The following is an 18,047-nucleotide window of genomic DNA, read 5'->3' on the forward strand; positions in this document are numbered from 1 at the left end:
TTCCTGCAGCAAGCGAGTCCTTAAGGGGGTTTTGTTCTAACAGGAGAGCACACTGTGGCTTTTTGAGGAAGTAGTTTGAGCAGACTGGATGAAAGGGCGACTTTAGTTAAGATTGAGGTGCCATCTAAGTGCTAGTTTCTCCATTCTGGGGTTGCCTGGAGTTTTTACAAAGGCTCTCAGTTTGGTCACCCAGTTGCTTGAAGAACTCCCCTTTCCCCTGCTCATCTACCAGGAGGTTCTGGGTATCTGGGATGGTCAACCTGGCTCCACATGATCACTGCCCCTGTGTAACCATTTCGTTAGTTGAATCCAAAATTCAGAGATGACCTGCTCACACTCAACTCTCCAACCCATCACTCACTCCTCTCTGCCCTCACCTATAATGGCATCTCTCAACAGCTTTGCTGTGTCACGGTCTCCCCTCCTTCAAAATTATAAAATGTTGCCACCTTCTTCAGAAAGCATTCACCAGCTAGTCTCCCTGCCATCCCGGTCATTTTATTCCATCAGCTGTTCAGTGGATTTTTATTTATTCACTTGCATCTATTAATAATATTATCTCTATTCTCTCACTTTTTATTGTGGCATATATATTCATTTTGGGCTATACTACTACAGTTAGACTGTAAACTCCTTGAGGGCAGGTATCATCTCACCTTTTTTAGTTTGTTCCTCAAGAGCCAGTAAGTGCTGTGCTCCCAGTTGGTGCTCAATGAGTTCAATTGATATTTTTACCATTATTTACATAAGTATTCTAGCATTTTGGAAAACCTTTATTAGTAAAATGCACTCAAGTATTCAAAAGCATTTAGGCTTGAAAAAATAGATTGGGTCTGCATTTCTACTCTCAAGTAGATGGGAACAGTTATCCAGTTATGTAAAATAACATGTAAAATACTTTGAGAAAGTAATTGGTTTGGTGGTAATGAGTCTCGAGAAATCTATTTTAAATTTCATTAACAAGTGATTATCTATTGCACAACAGAATTGTTGGAAATCATTAATGTTCACTGAAATATTTTTTTTCCCCACACTTGTTTTCCAGCATCAGCCTCAGAGAAATGAAGACTATACTACCCTTAGTAAACTTCAAAGTAGGCAGTGCCAAGTTCCTGAAGGATAAGTTTATGGTAAATTTTGCTTGGGATTCCTTGAATTATTTAAGCATTTGTTTAGAGAAAAGAACCTGCAGTCTTTTGTGGGTAGCTTTGGGAACAAAACCATAGGAGTAAGTTAAACTATTAAATAAGAACCAACTGAGCAGCAGCATGGCCTAGTGAAAAGAGCGTGGGCTTTGGAGTCAAAAGACCTGGGTTCTAATCCTGGCTCTGCCTCTTGTCTGCTGTGTAACTTTGGCCAAGTCAGTTAACTTCTGCATGCCTCAGTTACCTCACCTGTACAGTGGAGATTAAGATTTTGAGTCCCATATGGGACAGGGACAGTGTCCAACTTGATTATCTTGTACTTACCCCAGTGCTTAGTGCCGTGCCTGGCATGTAGTAAACATTTGACAAATCCCATTAAAAAGGCAACAAGCAAAAAAACCTGTTTGCCTGAGGGTCTGGAAGAACATCTATTTTGGCACCTGGAATTTCAGTTAGTGGTGTCTTTGTCATACTCCGACAGGTGCGAGCTTTGGATTTTTTTACAAAGAACATAAGGTTGGCTGGGCACTTTGGAGTCTTATGATGATAGAAGTGAGTGGGGGTGGAATGTATGGCCATGTCCTTGCAAGAATTTAAAGGTGGGAGTTCAAGTGACTGTTTCTTTGGAAGGTAGTTTGGAGATTAGATTCTCCACATGACATGACTAGGTGGTTTTATTATAAAGGTAGGATTCACATGCTCAAACAAATCCAGTCAAGAGGACCATCCAGGGTTAAGGGAGTGTTCCTTCCCCACTTGCAGCGGGGGAATTTACCTTGTTTCCCTTGGCCAGACCCTGAGGGAGGAATTCCAACCAGGACTGGGATTCTTCTCGGTTAGACCGTAAGCTCCTGGTGGGCAGGGAATATGTCACTTCTTTATTGTTACTTCTCAAGTGTCTAGTGTAGTGCACTTCAACAAGTGGGTGCTCAATAAATAGTACAACTACTTCTACTCCATTGGCCATATTGTCTAGAATCTCTTCCTTCCAGAGGGTAGAAGACACTGACCTAACCACAGGCCTGTCTGGAAAGAAGAGGCTTTGGGGGTCTGCTCCCTTCAAGAGAGGAAGGAAGAGAAGTGGCACAGTGAGCCGCTACTGAGCGGCTGTTTGATGCCAACTTGCGGTGGGGTCTGAATGCATTGGGAGTATCCTGGGGGCCAGCAGACATTTGACAGACTTGTGGCTGTCCCTAATCTGGAGATTCCAGGAAGACCAAGTTGATTCCAGAACGCCCTCCTCCACACACCGACCTGTGGTGTCAATTTTGCTGCCTGTTGATCCCAAGGGCCCTCCCCACTCCCTAGCGGACTCCAAGGCCAACCTCCAGCCAGCTCATTGTGCCACTTCCACAGATCACTTCCTTTTCCTGCGAAAGGAGAAAGTTAGCTGTGAACCAACCCTGTGGCCTTTGACTTGACTTCTGAGACCAGACGTTGAAAGTGGAAGGGACCCTCCTTTTGTCCCACTCCCACCCTTCTGAACATCTTCCTCAAAGACACTGTTAAGGAATTATTTTTGAGAAACATCACAGAGGCTGCAGTGCATATCCAGCAGAGGAGGCTGGCAGCGAAGAGCGGGTCTTAGAATTCCAAATGTGGTCAGCAACATTGTTAGGTTGCGAGAACAGGATCCCAAGGAAATCATCTGTTCTTTAGAGTCTATTTTCACACATACTTTCACAGAGCAGGGGCAGTCAAAGCCGTCCTTATTCAGAAACCCGTGAGCCAGATGCTTCTGCCTCAGTTTTTTGGAAGTGGCTCTTCCCCAGTCTACCATGAGCCCAAATGCTTAGTACAGTGCATAGCACCCCATGGGCATTCAGTAAATACTTCTACTACAAGGGGAGGGCTGGGTTGGAAAACGTTTTCTTACCTCAGCTGTCTACTGGATGGCCACTATTCTCCTTGAGCATTGGAGCTGCTTCCTTATTGGCAGTGACTCAATCAGCTTCTGGTGGTGTGTGGAGTTAGAAATAGAAATTTGAATTTTAGAGGGCGAGTTATATTTCAGTGTAGTATTTCATCTCAAACATGACATTTCTGTAAGTGTGTTTTTCTTTTTCCTGGGCCAAACCAAGAGTAATTTTTTCTTTTCTATTTTTGTAGGAAATAGGAGCTCACAAGGACGAACTTAGCTTTGAGCAGTTCCATTTGTTCTATAAAAAACTTATGTTTGAACAACAGAAATCAGTAAGATCATCATTCTCATGTTGTACTCTTTCTTACCTCCTTTTCCTCCTCCCCATCTTCATCCTGCCTGCTGTGCTAGGTTACATTACAAAGAGGGTAAAGTTAACCAACTCTGGCCTTAAGGTTATCATCTGAGACTCATTTGCCTGTTCTCGGGTAATGAGAACAGTGCCCAGAGTTTCTAAAACTAATGACTGTACAATCGACTCTCAATTGTCTGGGCTAATGAGACCCAGGGAAAACCTAGGTAATTCAAATCCACACTCATTTAAGCCAATAAATTCAATTTCTTTCTCCCCATTGTTAAACCGGGGTGGCTAATATGGGTTGAGTGGAAAGCTCACTATTTGAACATCAGGTACCTATTTGGGCTGGTTATTTGGACCCAAGCTATTTTAATTACCCCCTTTTCCATTGCTTCCCCACCAAAGAATCTGAAGCGGGAGTCTTCAGTGTTTTGGTTAAGCTTCCAGATCTTTGTGGATTCTTGGAAACAGTGCTTTTTACCCTAAGAACAAGTCAGCAAAAGCAATTTCTCATATCTGTGCATTAACCAGGCCCTTTCCTTCACTTCACCCTCTACATGTTGCCTTTCTGCTGTTTTGCATTTCACAAGCCCCTTCCAGAGAAATACGGAGATGAAACTCAAGCTAGTCTTCATACTTACTAGCCCATGTAGGCAAAAGATAGAATGGGGAGGAGGTCGCCATAAGTGAAATTCCCAAATGATGCTCCCAACAGTGGGAATTTAGGGGAGAGGTGTAGAAGGTTCCTTCAAAGACCTCTTTGGGTCTGACCCTCCATTCCCCACTGAGTGTAGCCACCTCATCTGGTGCTTGTTGCTGTCTTTGAAACTGTGTCTCACTCACTTTCCTGATTGCGTATCCAGCACACCAATAGAAATGCCAATTGGCCTGTTAATTGTTGTTTCTAATCTCTCCTTGCTGCAGTCCAGAGGTAATTCAAGGTGAGATTTGTTTCCCTCTTCTCCTCCCCTGCCTTTTGGAAGGATTCCCAGAAATTCCTTGAGACGCAGCATGGCCCAGTGGATAGAGCATGGGCTTGGGAGTCAGGAGGACCTGGGTTTTAGTTCCAGCTCTGCCTCCTGTTCACTGTGTGACCTTGGGCAAGTCACTTCATGTCTCTGGACTTCAGTTACCTCATATGTAAAATGGGGATTAAGACAGCAAGGCCCATGTGGGACAGGGACTGTGTCCAAACTGACAGCCATGTGTCTCCCCCAGCACTTAGTATGGTACCTGGCACAGAGTAAGTGCTCAACAAGTACCTTTTTTTTTTTTAAAAAAAGAGTCAATTCAATGAGTTGTAGTAATTGCTGAGCTAGAGCCTAACATTCATGTGTCTCCGGACGGCAAGGCCCTTCGGAAACAGCATTAATTCTTTCGGGCTACCCCAGGACTCCCTCTGCCCAAAGTATTAAATTCCCACAGGGGAGAACCTAGAACGTCTGGGGCTGACCAATCCATTTGATGCTCCAGCTCGAACCTGGGGCCACCCAAAAGGTGCAGGTCCAGATCAGGGTGACTGTCCATATCAGAGTGACCCAGGGTGTCTGGCCATTTCAGTCATGGGCCATCTGGGGAAGTCCAGTCCAACTTCTGGCCATTGCACTAGACTGGAAGCTCCTCGAGGTCCGGGATCGTGTCTTCCAACTTTGTTGTACTATGCTCTCCCAAGAGCTTAATACAGTGCTCTGCAAACAGTGAGCACTCAATAAATACCGTTTATTGGTGGGTTGCTTCACTGCTGCGTCAGGAGCACGGGTTCTAAAATGAAATCCCAGATTCCTCTCTGGCTCTGTTGGGAAAGGGCTTCTCAGGGAATTTTGCAGTAGGGAAAAGTTTCAGCGGTAAATGGCTGCCTAATTTTGGCTCTACTTTCTTAAGTGCTTAGTACAGTGCATTGCCTTCCATTGGTGCTGAACAAATACTATTCTTATTGCTCTACTAGCCTGAAAGAATTATTGAAGCTTGCCAAAGAGCCTGCCACCTGGATCCCATCAGAAGCTGGCTCCTCGCTCATCACTTACCTATCAGCTTGGTACCGTGACATCCATTAATTTTGCTCCATGACTTGCACACAACCAGGATTCCCTGCACCCAGGTCACTGGGTTGCTCCAAAATGTTAAAATAATCTGGATTTTGTTGAGTGAATTTTCACACTGCAGGGGACATTGCCAGACATGGAAGGCTCCTGGTTTATCTTTCTTAGCTGGAACATGACCAGGTTCAAAATTCCAGCACCCCAGCCAATACCTAGATTGTATTTCTAATGCAACATCCTTTTTTGTTCTTTGTCCTTATCTTTTAGATCCTTGATGAATTCAAAAAGGATTCTTCGGTGTTCATCCTGGGGTGAGGTTTCTCCTTTTTAAGATAAGCTGGGTTTGTGCGAATAAAGGATGCCAGACTCCCCTGTCTTACGGGGCCGGGGTGTGCGATCCCTGCTCTCCTCAGCGTCACTTCCCGCCACGTGAGAGAGGGCACCCCTCGAGACTTTAGCTTCTTTGAATTGTGGCGGTCCCCCACCATCTCCCTATACTGGTGGAACAGATCATTGCTGTTGGCCAGAAGAAACATGCCATTTCCAGGTCAAGTGGTACTTTCCAAAGGGTAGCCTGAGTACTGACCAGTGCAGAGAGAACCTTCAGCTGACTTCCTTTTTAGCAGAACCCCTAGGCCACCTGTGGGATCAGTGGGTTCGCCGTACACAGGGGTCGCGGCTGTTCTTGCTGGTGGGCAGTGTTCGGGTGAGGGGCTGGTGTTTCAGAGGGTATCTGGCAGACCGTCCCGAAGGTGCCCTTCAGCTCCAAGGGTAGGCCCTCGGCGCTGGAGGGATACACGTCTAAGCCAGCTGACCAGGCCGAGACCTTTGTCTTGGTCTTCCTTTCCCCAGACTTAGCTGTACTTTGGTCGCTGCTTCAGTTCTTTGAACTGCAAGACAGTCCTGGCTTCTCAGCTGGGCCCCGTTCCTGGCAGCGGGCAGCTCCTTGGGGAACTCTCTCACGCTGCCCTCTCTGTTTCTCTTTGGGGGCAGAAATACAGACCGGCCGGATGCCTCAGCTGTCCACCTGCATGACTTCCAGAGGTTTCTGCACACTGAACAGCAGGTGCGTAAAGGCCAGGACCTTGGACTACTGGGCTGCCTCAAATTGATCCTCCAGGCTCGGTCTTATTTAATAATAATAATAGTATTAAGTGCTTACTATGTGCCAAGCATTGTTCTAAGCACTGGGGGATACAAGGTGATCAGGTTGTCCCACGTGGGGCTCACAGTCTTAATAATAATAATAATAATAATAATAGGCATTTGTTAGGCGCTTACTATGTGCAAAGCACTGTTCTAAGCGCTGGGGAGGATACAGGGTGATCAGGTTGTCCCAAGTGGGGCTCACAGTCTTAATCCCCATTTTACAGATGAGGGAACTAATGCCCAGTGAAGTGACTTGCCCAAAGTTACACAGCTGACAGTTGGCGGAGCCGGAATTTGAACCCATGACCTCTGACTCCAAAGCCCAGGCTCTTTCCACTGAGCCACAATGCTTCTTTATTTGCCAGGATTCCCCCAAAGGTTTTGGACGGTGATCTCTTGGGTGACCCTCGATTTTGAACGCTGAATGTTGGAAAGGTTTGGGGGGGCACTTTGACTCTTGCAGCCATTTGGCCATATTTGAGTACTGGGTGCAGATCCCTGTACAATGGTGGTAATAGAACATAAAAATAATGGTATTTAGTAAGTGGTTACTTATTAGTGCTAGGGCAAATACAATGTTATAAGATCACATCCAGTCCAGGTCCCACACCGGACTCATAATCTGTTGTATCCCCATTTTATAGATGAGAAAACTGAAACCCAGAGAGGTTAAGTGACTTGTCCAAGGTCACACTGGAGTTGGATCTTAAACTTGAGTTCTTTGACTTTCCAGTCCCATGTTCTTTCCACTGGGGAGAAAAAAGAAATGGAACCAAAAGACAGAGCTCTGCCCTTGAGGCATTTCCTACCTAATAGGAGAAATAAGTTGGCAGCATAAATTCTCTGCAGGGAGTGGAAACCGGAGAAAAAGCCGATTATAATTGGTATTACCAAAAGCTTAAACAAAACAAATAAGTGGAGTGCTTGATGCATAGTATGCATTTAACTTACTTAAGGAAGCAGCGTGGCTCAATTGAAAGAGCACGGGCTTGGGAGTCAGAGGTCATGGGTTCAAATTCTGGCTTCGCCACTTGTCAGCTGTGTGACTTTGGGCAAGTCACTTCACTTCTCTGTGCCTCAGTTACTTCATCTATAAAATGGGGATGAAGACTGTGAGCCCCAAGTGGGACAATCTGATCACCTTGTATCCTCCCCAGCGCTTGGAACAGTGCTTTGCACATAGTAAGCGCTTAACAAATGCCATCATTATTATTATTTAAAAAATGCCATAATCTCATATATATATATATATATGTGTGTGTGTGTGTGTGTGTGTGTGTGTATATGTATGTATATAGATATACACCATATTTGATTATGGTATTAACATAGATGTGTAAACGTAGATGTGTTTGTGTCTGATGATTCTGGTATTTAAGTGCTTACTCTGTGTCAAGCACTCCACTTGTTTGCTTGTGTGTGTGTATATATATGTGTATATGTGTGTGTGTGTGTGTGTTATGTATATCTGTTAAAGGTGTTATATGTGTTATATGTGATGACACAATGAGGTGGTTGGGATTAGATGGAAAATTTCTAAAATCCCTACTCAGGTAGGATTTTGGAGGGCTTTGAATATGAAGAGAGTGCTTGGGTGGATTTGAAGGAGGGAGTTCCAGGGAGAGGGTTAGAGATGGGAGAGTCAAGAATGACATATGATAAGAAATCTGGCTTGAGAGGGGCAAACTGGTGAGAAAGAAATAATAGAAGAATAAAATAACAGGACATACAAACAATAATAGAAAGCGTGCATGTGGCTAACAAAGGCCAAAGACAGCATAGAGTTACTGGCCGAATTCTTTGTTCCTCAAAGGGATGATCGGAGGGTGTCAGCAGTTGCTAAGAGCATTTCTGGGCTTTACAAAGTAGTTTGCTAATCTGCTCTTTAGGAATTTATAATTTGACAGATGACCTAGATTTAGGTGGGCATTTTCAGGACATACAAACAACCGACTTCTAACAGATTTTATAAATTCATTAAGTGATACGTGTAAGCGGAGTGTCTCACTAGCAGGGGGACTAGTTTGTATTGGATGAGGTCGAGATGTCTGTCCATCTCCTAGTGAGCCAGGGAAAGCTTCCTTCCTGGAAGGGATGGGATTTCAGGAGCTGCCTGAAGTTAGGAAGGGAGAGAGCTTGTTGGATTGTAGTATGCTATTCTGAAGAGTACTGTAAATCAAGGAACGATGGAGTTTATTGCATCGTCATAATGTATTTTATGAATTCTTTAAAAACAATTTCAGGAACAATGGGCACAAGATCTTGGTAAAGTCCGGGAACGAATGACAAAGTTTATTGACGACACTATGAGAGAAACTGCCGAGCCGTTTTTATTTGTTGATGAGGTTAGTGAACGAAGTATGTCGGCAAAGTTATACGTCCTCTTGCTTTTTGAGGGGCTGAGTTCTGTTCCAAGAGGCTAGCTGGTGACATTACAGCCAGCTTTTGATTACTGAGTGATTGGTGCATTATGCTTTTCCTCCTCCTCCACTTCTACCATCATTACCTCCTTCACCTCCATCACACCTTCTCTTCCTCCTCTCCCCTTCTTCCTTTCCTTCCCCCCTTCCTGATGCCACCTCCTTCTTCCTGCTTCTTCCTCCTCCTCCTCCTCCTTCCTTTCCCCCTCCTTTTCTTCCTCCCTCCCTTCCTTCTCTACGCCTTTTCTCCTTCCTCTCCTCCTCCTCCTCCTGCCTACCGCCTCATCCTCTCCCTTCTCTTCCTTCCCTTTCCTTTCCGCCTCCTTCTTCCTCTTCCTCTTCTTCCTTCTCCCCTTCCTTTCCACCTCCTCCCTTCTGCTTTTTGTCTGGTTCATTTTGTGTAAGGGAGGCAGGTCACTGTGGCCCTTTTTGGGGGGCCACCAAGGACCCCCAGCTGCACACACCAACTTCCATTTTGGTTTGGAAATGCTCCTGGGTTGGAATGGGACTGGCCTTGGGGTGGGGGCAAGGTAGGGCTTCTCTAGCTTGCGAGTGCTTTGCTCCGGCTTACGGTGCAACCCTGGGGATTCCAGGGTATGCCGAGGCCTGGGTGGACCTGGCCTCTCCCTCTGCCTCTTCCCCACCTTCCCCCTCCATCAAGATTCCTTGAGGCCACCAGAACTGTTGAGCTGTGCCTAGATTCCCTGGCCCCATGGGATTGATTCAGTCAGTCATTCATTTTCATTCAGTTCATTAAATTCCATTTATTGAGCGCTTACTGTGTGCAGAGCACTGTACTAAGCGCTTGGGAAATACAGATCAGCAACATATAGAGACGGTCCCTACCCAACAACGGGCTCACAGTCTAGACTGTTAGTACAGTGCTGTGCACACAATAAGCGCTCAATAAATACGATTGAATGAATGAATAGAAGGGGGTGACAGACAACAAGACAAAACAAGTAGACAGGTGTCAATACCATCAGAATAAGTAGAAATATAGCTATATACACATCAATGATAAAATAGAGTAATAAATATGTACAAATATACACAAGTGCTGTGGGGAGGGTAAGGGGGTAGGTTAGAGGGAGTTGAGGGAGATGAGGGGAGGAGGAGAGAAAAAAGTCAGTCAATTAATGGTATTTAGTGATCACTTACTATGTGCAGAGCACTGTACTAAGTGTTTGGGAGAGTACAATACAACAGAATTAGTGGACACACAAGTGCTCAAGTGGATACTTCTGAGTCCAGTGAGGACCCCAGAAGCCAGCCCAGCCCCCATCCAGACATGAAACCATGTTTCTGGCTCATGGGGTGGGAGGAGAGGCCTGTGGTTGGCACTGCATCCTGCTTCACCTTCACATGAAGCTTTTTTGGGCTAGCGGCCCTGGAAAAATCACAAAAGAGCAGAGGGCCAGGGAAGCTGGTGAACAACCCGTATGGCTTGGGGTCAGAAACTCCCCCTTGTTATACCTGTTCACTCAAGGGTGGGTATTTTCAGGGAGAGGAAAGCAAAGCTTGAAGGTTTCTGCTTGTTTCTGGTCCTCTATCAGGTTTGGAGGGATGTTGCCGGCGCAGTTAGTGCTAAAACCCCAAATGGAAGTTTTGTGTCATCTGCAAGTTAGCTTTTTCTTCCAGTTCTGGGAAAGTTGAGAGGTGTCTATCCCACTTCAACATATTATTCCTTTTGATCTCCCCATGATGTCAATTCCCTTTCTTCTTGCAATTTTATTTTAGTTCCTCACCTACCTTTTTTCAAAAGAAAATAGCATCTGGGATGAAAAGTATGACGTGGTAGATGTTCAGGATATGAACAATCCTTTATCTCATTATTGGATTTCTTCATCACATAACACGTAAGTTTCCACGGCATTTTAACCCTGATGTTTGTGTCTCATTTGTCTCGGGATTTCTGTTGGATATGCTCTCCTGTGACTTCACTCCTTCGCCTCTCACTTGTGCTGTAGCTCTGCGTGGCTATGATGTTTGTGAGTCCATCTCTTCTCTTCCCTATTTGATTGTGAGCTTCTTGAGAAGTGGAATCATGTTGCCTTGGGATGGTCCCAGCTGAACTAGCCTCTCACTAAAAGAAAGGGGAAAGACCCAGAAATTTCTATGGCAGGGGATCAATTCATTCCTCTGGACCCCTTCCAGAGGAAAAACGGTCTTAACGTAGGTTGTCAATCACTCACCTGTGACATGAGCTGGAACCCAGCCAATTATGGGAGAGGAATTGAGTAGGAGGTGGGGAAATTGAGGCAAAAAATTCCCAGGTCATGAGGAGTAGGGCTCTTGTGGGGGTTGGTGTGTGTTAGTGGTGAGTTGCCAGAAGGCTGAGGGACAGTGGGGTGAACTGATTGAGAGCTACACTGTTTCAGGGGGGCCATAACCTTTAGGGTTGGGTCAGGAGCAAGTCTCAGATCAGGGATCACCCCACCCTCAGCTCCACAGCACTTAAGTATGTATCTGTGAATTATTTATTCATATTAATGTCCATTCCTCCTCGACCCTAGACTGTAAACTCGTTGTGGGCAGGGAGCGTGTCTGCCAACTCTTTTGTATTGTACTCTCCTGAGTGCTTAGTACAGTGCTCTGTCCCATGTAAACTTTGAATAAATACTAGTGATTGATTGATCGATAGACATGGCCCCTGGCCCTTATGGGGCTATCAATCTAAAAGAAGGCTCCTGGTCCTCCCTGCAGAGGCCCACAACTATTAGTACAGTGGTTGCAATTGGGCTAATGGCCCCGTTAGCCACTGGCCATTGTGAGCTGCCTGAATGTCTTCATTTGTCCATCTAGGTACCTCACCGGGGACCAGCTCCGAAGTGAATCTTCCCCGGAAGCCTATATCAGGTGCCTGCGGATGGGATGCCGATGCATTGAGTGTAAGTAGCCCGGGGTGTGCAGCTCTTGTGGGGGACAATCTGACAGGTAGACACTCTCAGGCTCAGTTCCCTTCCGGTTTGTCGTAGGAAGTTTTCCAGGCCGAACTTGGACTCACGACCTAGTTGGTTCCTGCAAACTGCATCTTAAATTGAAGCGTGGTAAATTGGAGCCTTTTTTCCCAGGGAAACAATCTTCTAAGAGGGGAGTGGTTTTTGAACCAAGATTTGCTACTACATTTCCTAGAATTGGGACTCAGTCAATTATGCCTAAGTGATACAGCTCTTTTAATGTATTTAGAATTTAACTAGCCATCAAATTGACATCACACCAACAGTTATTTTTCAAGTATATAAAGAACTGTAGTACAGAATTCTACAATGTGCATCACCCCAACCTATTATCTAAAACAGCCTAGACAAACTTATGCCCTTTCACCCCAACCTATTAATTATCTAAAACAGCCTAGACAAACTTATGCCCTTTATTTTCTTTTTACAAAGAAGGGACCTATGGGTGGGTCTGATTGGGTGAGGTTTCATTTTAAAATTTTCACTCCCTTCTCTCCCCTGTTGTTGCATGCAATTCTGAAGCAGTGTGGCCTGGTGGTTAAACCATGGGCCCTGGAGTCAGAAGACCTGGGTTCTAATCCCGGCTCCACCACTTGTCTGCTGTGTGACCTTGGGCAAGTCACTTCACTTCTCTGTGCCTCAGTTACCTAATCTGTAAAATGGGGATTAAGGCTGTGAGCCCCATTTGGGACAGCCTGCTTAGCTTGTATCTGCCTCAGTGCTTAGAATCAATCAGTCATATTTATTGAGCGCTTACTGTGTGCAGAGCACTGTACTAAGCACTTGGGAAGTACAAGTTGGCAACATATAGAGACGGTCCCTACCCAACAGTGGGCTCATAGTCTAGAAGATCAGGGTCTTAGAACAGGTTCTGGCATATAGTAAGTGCTTTAACAAGTACCATTAAAAAAATACCATTAAAAAAAAAACATAACAAAATGGGAAAAACCTTGCACTTGGTGTCCCCCTCCCCACCCCTCTCCACCAGGTTGGGTGAAGTTTACAGGCCCTGTGGGATCCCCCCAGTCACGGAGATCAGCTGAGGGCATGCTGGAGAGAGGCGGAAAAGAGCAGTGGGGGTCCTCTCACAGATTTTTCCCCCCCGCCTGTATCCGGACTTCTGGCTGTGGTGGTCCTCGGGTCCGCCATTGGGGAGGCAGGCCTCCTGCTCTCCTGGAGCTTTCGATTCCCAAAAGGAAGTGAGTTATGGGAGTGCTGCAATCCTCAAGTTAAACCTTGCTTTATCGGTTTTTGGATGGGTGAAGGAAGCCCCTTTGTGTTCTTTCACCCCAATTCATCTGTGCTAATTGGCCAGTAGGCTGGACCTGTCAGTTAATTGCTTAGTCTTTTTTTAAATAGTATTTGTTAAGTGCTTATTATGTTCCGGGCACTGTTCTAAGCACTGGGGTAGATACAAACTAATCAGGTTGGGCACAGTCCATGTCCCACATGGGGATCCCGGTGTTAATCTCCATTTTACAGATGAGGGAACTGAGGCTCAGAAAAGTGAAGTGACTTGTCCAAGATCACACATCAGACAAGTGGCGGAACTGGGATTAGAACCCAGAACTACCTTACTCCCAGGCTCTATCCTCTAGGCCATCCTGCTTAGTCAGATTCTTGGGGTTTCAGGGTCCCCTGCAGTGTTCTCCAGGCAGTCCTTTGATAGGTTGCCTTTGGGCAGGGTCATTCCTTTGGAAAGAAGGACTGGCGAAGAGGTTAATTTTACACATTATCCTTACAAAACTGTAAAGTTCCAAATCCTATAGTACAGATGCAGGTGGATTGGAAACAGATGTACTTAACACTCTGTCCCCTACCACTCAAGTGCACACCACACACATACTCCAAAACTTATTCACACTACAACCCTTCCATCCTGTAATTGTTGGGCGTGAAATTTAAGCATATCTAAACGATTATTATTTTGTGGGTCTTGGGTCCTTTCTCTGTGGGCAGTGAAGAACTCTCGAGCTCCGTAAAAGCAAGCCAAAGGAGTATTAAAACCATTCTGTTTCTCCCTTCAGTGGACTGCTGGGATGGCCCTGATGGAAAGCCAATCATCTATCATGGATGGACACGGACCACGAAGATCAAGTTTGATGATGTGGTACAGGCCATCAAAGACCATGCTTTTGTGACCTCAGAGTAGGTTTTCACTTTTCTCTGAGACTTGTTGAGGGGTGTGACCACAGAAAAATAATCTCAGAGATAAAGACCATCATTTCTTGATTCTCCTCCTCCCCACCCCGAGTTACCTTCAGGGAAGGCCCAGGATTCTGGTTTGAACCCAAGATTTCCAGCAGATAGGCGAGGTGATGGATCAGTCAGGCCTGGCTGATTTTGCACCTGAGACTATTTTTAGAGGGCTCCAGACCCACTCCCCTTCTTAGCTCTGGTTCCGGAAGAGGAATAGGAAAAGGGCAGAATTGGAAGAATTCGATGTAAATCTGTCCCAGCTCATGGACTCAGCCTCCTGTTTCCCTAGAACTTGCTCTGCAGATGTTTGTGCAGTAACCAAGAGCCAGGAAACTGCCACTTTTCTCCTCCAAAAGTGTGGTTTACATTCACTGGAGGAGATTTGTCTTTGCTTTTCGGATTTATTTTTAAGTAGGCAAAGAGGAGGTTGACTAGGGATAATAACAAATGTATCTGTTTATTGTTATATTGTACCTCTCCCAAGTGCTTAGTACAGTGCTCTGCACTTACTGTGCTTACTGTGTGCTCAATAAATGTGACTGAATAATGATGGCATTTATTAAGCACACACTTTGCGTGAAGAACCGTATGTTTCAGGAAGGAAAACTGGAACGGTCCTCTTTCTTTCCCTCAGTTTCCCGGTGATCCTCTCTATCGAAGAGCACTGCTGTGTGGAGCAGCAGCGCTACATGGCAAAGGTTTTCAAGGAGGTATTTGGGGATGCCCTCCTCATGCGGCCCACCGAAGCCAGTGCCGATCAGTTGCCGTCCCCGACCCAGCTGAAAGAGAAAATCATCATCAAGGTATGGCTCACCTTATATGTCAGTGCTTCCTGAAGCTTCCTAGCACTTTTTGAGAAAAATGGCATTGGTTAGGCGCTTAAGATGTGCCAGGCACTGTACTAAATTACTGGGGTAGATATAAGATAATTGGTTGGACTCAGTCCCTGCCCCATGTGGGGCTCATGGTCTTAATCCCCATTTTACAAATGAGGGAACTGAAGCACAGAGAAGTTAAGTTAAGTGACTTGGTCAAGGTCACACAGCAGAGAAGTGGTGGAGCTGGGATTAAAACCCAGGTTCTCTGAGGCCCAGGCCCATGCTCTTCCCCCTGTGGGGCGTAGCCAGAGGCAGGACAAGGACTAGTAAGTACCGTGGGTGCCTCCAGCAAAAGAGAAGGAAGAAAATTCTGGAAATTAAAGCCTACCACCAGCATTCCTTCTATTAGTAGGCTATTAAACCCCCAGTTAATCAGTCAGCTCCTTGAAAGGATGAGACGTATTGGCGGGGGTGGCAGACTTTTCATTTTGAAGGCCGGGGTGAATAGAGGGCAGGGCTTTTTAGAAAGGATGGGGGCCAGGAACGGACAGGCTTCAAACTGCTGCTGAACCAGCAAGTCAGCATTTAGGGTCTGTTCAGCCCTGACAGGAAGTTTCAAATCTGGCTGGAGACCTGGGATGAGTAAGTCTGGGAGTCCAGGTCAACATAGCTGTGAGGATCATCATCCCCATGGGCCGGGCACCTAGGGCTGTTGGGTAGAACAACAAGGCCATCAGATATATGAAATGACTTTCTTCGGCATCGTGACCACAAACATCTTTCTCAGACCACAGTCATTAACTCCATCCCCCGGCAAACACCGGCTGAGACAGATGGTTACGTCAGACCTCATCCTTGACACTCAGCCTTCCCCGCCCCAGACACTCACTCAGTTTCCCCCCTTCTCCACTCGCCGTAGAAGTGAGTCTGGCAGCCGGAGAAGGGGCCGGGGCTGCAGCAGCCTGCCGGGCACCTTCAGGGAAAAGGAGGGCTGAAGGGGACCGAGACTGAGGGCATGAAGAGTGGATGTGAGGGAATGGGCAGTCGAGACTTGGATGGCTAGGAAGAATGGTGGAATAGTGCTGAGGAAAGCTGAGGGAATTGTCTGCTCTAGATGTGGTTGGAGAGAAGAGGAGACAGGAACCTTTTAGAAAGGGCTTTAAGTGGGGAAGGGAATGGAGTCCCGTGGTGCCTTCCGACCTGAGGCTTTTGAGCAGGGGTCAGTCAAGTCAGTTGTATTCTTTGAGTGCTTACCATGTACAGAGCACTGTACTACTCTCTTGGGAGAGTGCAATAGAACAATGAACAGACACATTCCGTGCCCACAGCGAGCTTTAGAGAAGCAGCGTGACTCAGTAGAAAGAGCCCGGGCTTTGGGAGTCAGTGGTCATGGGTCATAACCTCCAATGGCTACCGATCAATCTGCGCATCAGGCAGAAACTCCTCACCCTGGGCTTCAAGGCTGTCCATCACCTCGCCCCCTCCTACCTCACCTCCCTTCTCTCCTTCTACTGCCCAGCCCGCACCCTCCGCTCCTCCACCACTAATCTCCTCACTGTACCTCGCTCTCGCCTGTCCCGCCGTCGACCCCCGGCCCACGTCATCCCCCGGGCCTGGAATGCCCTCCCTCTGCCCATCCGCCAAGCTAGCTCTCTTCCTCCCTTCAAGGCCCTGCTGAGAGCTCACCTCCTCCAGGAGGCCTTCCCAGACTGAGCCCCTTCTTTCCTCTCCCCCTCGTCCCCCTCTCCATCCCCCCGTCTTACCTCCTTCCCTTCCCCACAGCACCTGTATATATGTATATATGGTTGTACATATTTATTACTCTATTTATTTATTTATTTTACTTGTACATTTCTATCCTACTTATTTTATTTTGTTGGTATGTTTGGTTCTGTTCTCTGTCTCCCCCTTTTAGACTGTGAGCCCACTGTTGGGTAGGGACTGTCTCTATGTGATGCCAATTTGTACTTCCCAAGCGCTTAGTACAGTGCTCTGCACATAGTAAGCGCTCAATAAATACGATTGATTGATTGATTGATTGATGGGTTCAAATCCCATCTCCGCCAATTGTCAGCTGTGTGACTTTGGGCAAGTCACTTCACTTCTCTGGGCCTCAGTTACCTCATCTGTAAAATGGGGATTGACTGTGAGCCCCCTGTGGGACAACCTGATCACCTTGTATCCCCCCCAGTGCTTAGAACAGTGCTTTGCACATAGTAAGTGCTTAACAAATGCCGTTATTATTATTATTATAGAGGGGGGAGTCAGACATTTAATCACATATTGCATAAATAAATTGCATTCCCGGGAATGCCAATTGTTCTAAGTTCTGATTGGGACAATGGCTCGGAAAAGTCAATTGAAAATGTTTGTGCATCTAGAAGATTGACATTTCAGTAAATTCTGCTGCAGCTGTTTGGATTTCCTGTCACCCCACACCGCCCCCGGTTCACCACAATAGGTTTTCCGAAAAGGTCCTAATTATAGATACCTTTTGTTGGGCAATCCGTCGTAGGCACGGTGTAAATTGGCCACTGGAGGTACTGATACCAGTGAGAACCAAATCATTGTTTATTTGGTGACTGCATTTGAAGCATTAACATGATCTAGAGGAAGTTTTAGAACCTGAGCTAAGGGCAGGTGATCCATTTACTTTGCTACTGACTGAAGGTGCTCAATCAGTGTTGATGATGGGTGGCTAGATGACAGCTCCCAAGAGATTTTCCTTCCCTTACCAGCCTGGTTATGTCATGCCCCTACCGCTGGTCTCTTACTGGACTAATGAAGGAAACGCTATAGCAGATTCTAATTTTAATCATCTCAGGATATGCGTTTGTTAATCTGAAAATGGGTTTTCCTGAAATCATTTTTTTGATGTGTTATTCATTTAGGTATTTCTCCGTGGCAAGTACTGTACCAAGTGCTTGGGGAAGTACAGATAACAGAATTGGTAGATCCTTTCCCTGCCCACAACCATCTCCACATTTGAGCCTGTGTGGGCCTGGTTTGGGCTGAGCAGAGTTCTAGACTTTCAGCCTAGACTTTAGACTGTATGCTGCTCTCCAGACTGTAGGAAGCATGCCTGCCAACTCTGTCGT

The 18,047-nt window shown here is 46.2% G+C and overlaps 1 protein-coding gene across 1 annotated transcript in view; it reads left to right on the top strand.

The window, feature by feature from the left end:
• PLCG2 (phospholipase C gamma 2) overlaps window positions 1–18,047 on the top strand; it is an 85,760-nt gene that overhangs the window by 16,946 nt on the left and 50,767 nt on the right. Inside the window, exons 5-13 of the mRNA XM_038754315.1 lie at window positions 1,046–1,130; window positions 3,255–3,338; window positions 5,671–5,714; window positions 6,397–6,469; window positions 8,796–8,897; window positions 10,713–10,831; window positions 11,778–11,863; window positions 13,960–14,080; window positions 14,766–14,934. Of these exons, the coding sequence (XP_038610243.1) occupies window positions 1,046–1,130; window positions 3,255–3,338; window positions 5,671–5,714; window positions 6,397–6,469; window positions 8,796–8,897; window positions 10,713–10,831; window positions 11,778–11,863; window positions 13,960–14,080; window positions 14,766–14,934 (883 nt within the window). The remainder of the gene's footprint in view (window positions 1–1,045; window positions 1,131–3,254; window positions 3,339–5,670; window positions 5,715–6,396; window positions 6,470–8,795; window positions 8,898–10,712; window positions 10,832–11,777; window positions 11,864–13,959; window positions 14,081–14,765; window positions 14,935–18,047) is intronic.

Source organism: Tachyglossus aculeatus, chromosome 11 (genome assembly GCF_015852505.1).
Source record: "Tachyglossus aculeatus isolate mTacAcu1 chromosome 11, mTacAcu1.pri, whole genome shotgun sequence".
Classification (NCBI taxonomy): Eukaryota; Metazoa; Chordata; class Mammalia; order Monotremata; family Tachyglossidae; genus Tachyglossus; species Tachyglossus aculeatus.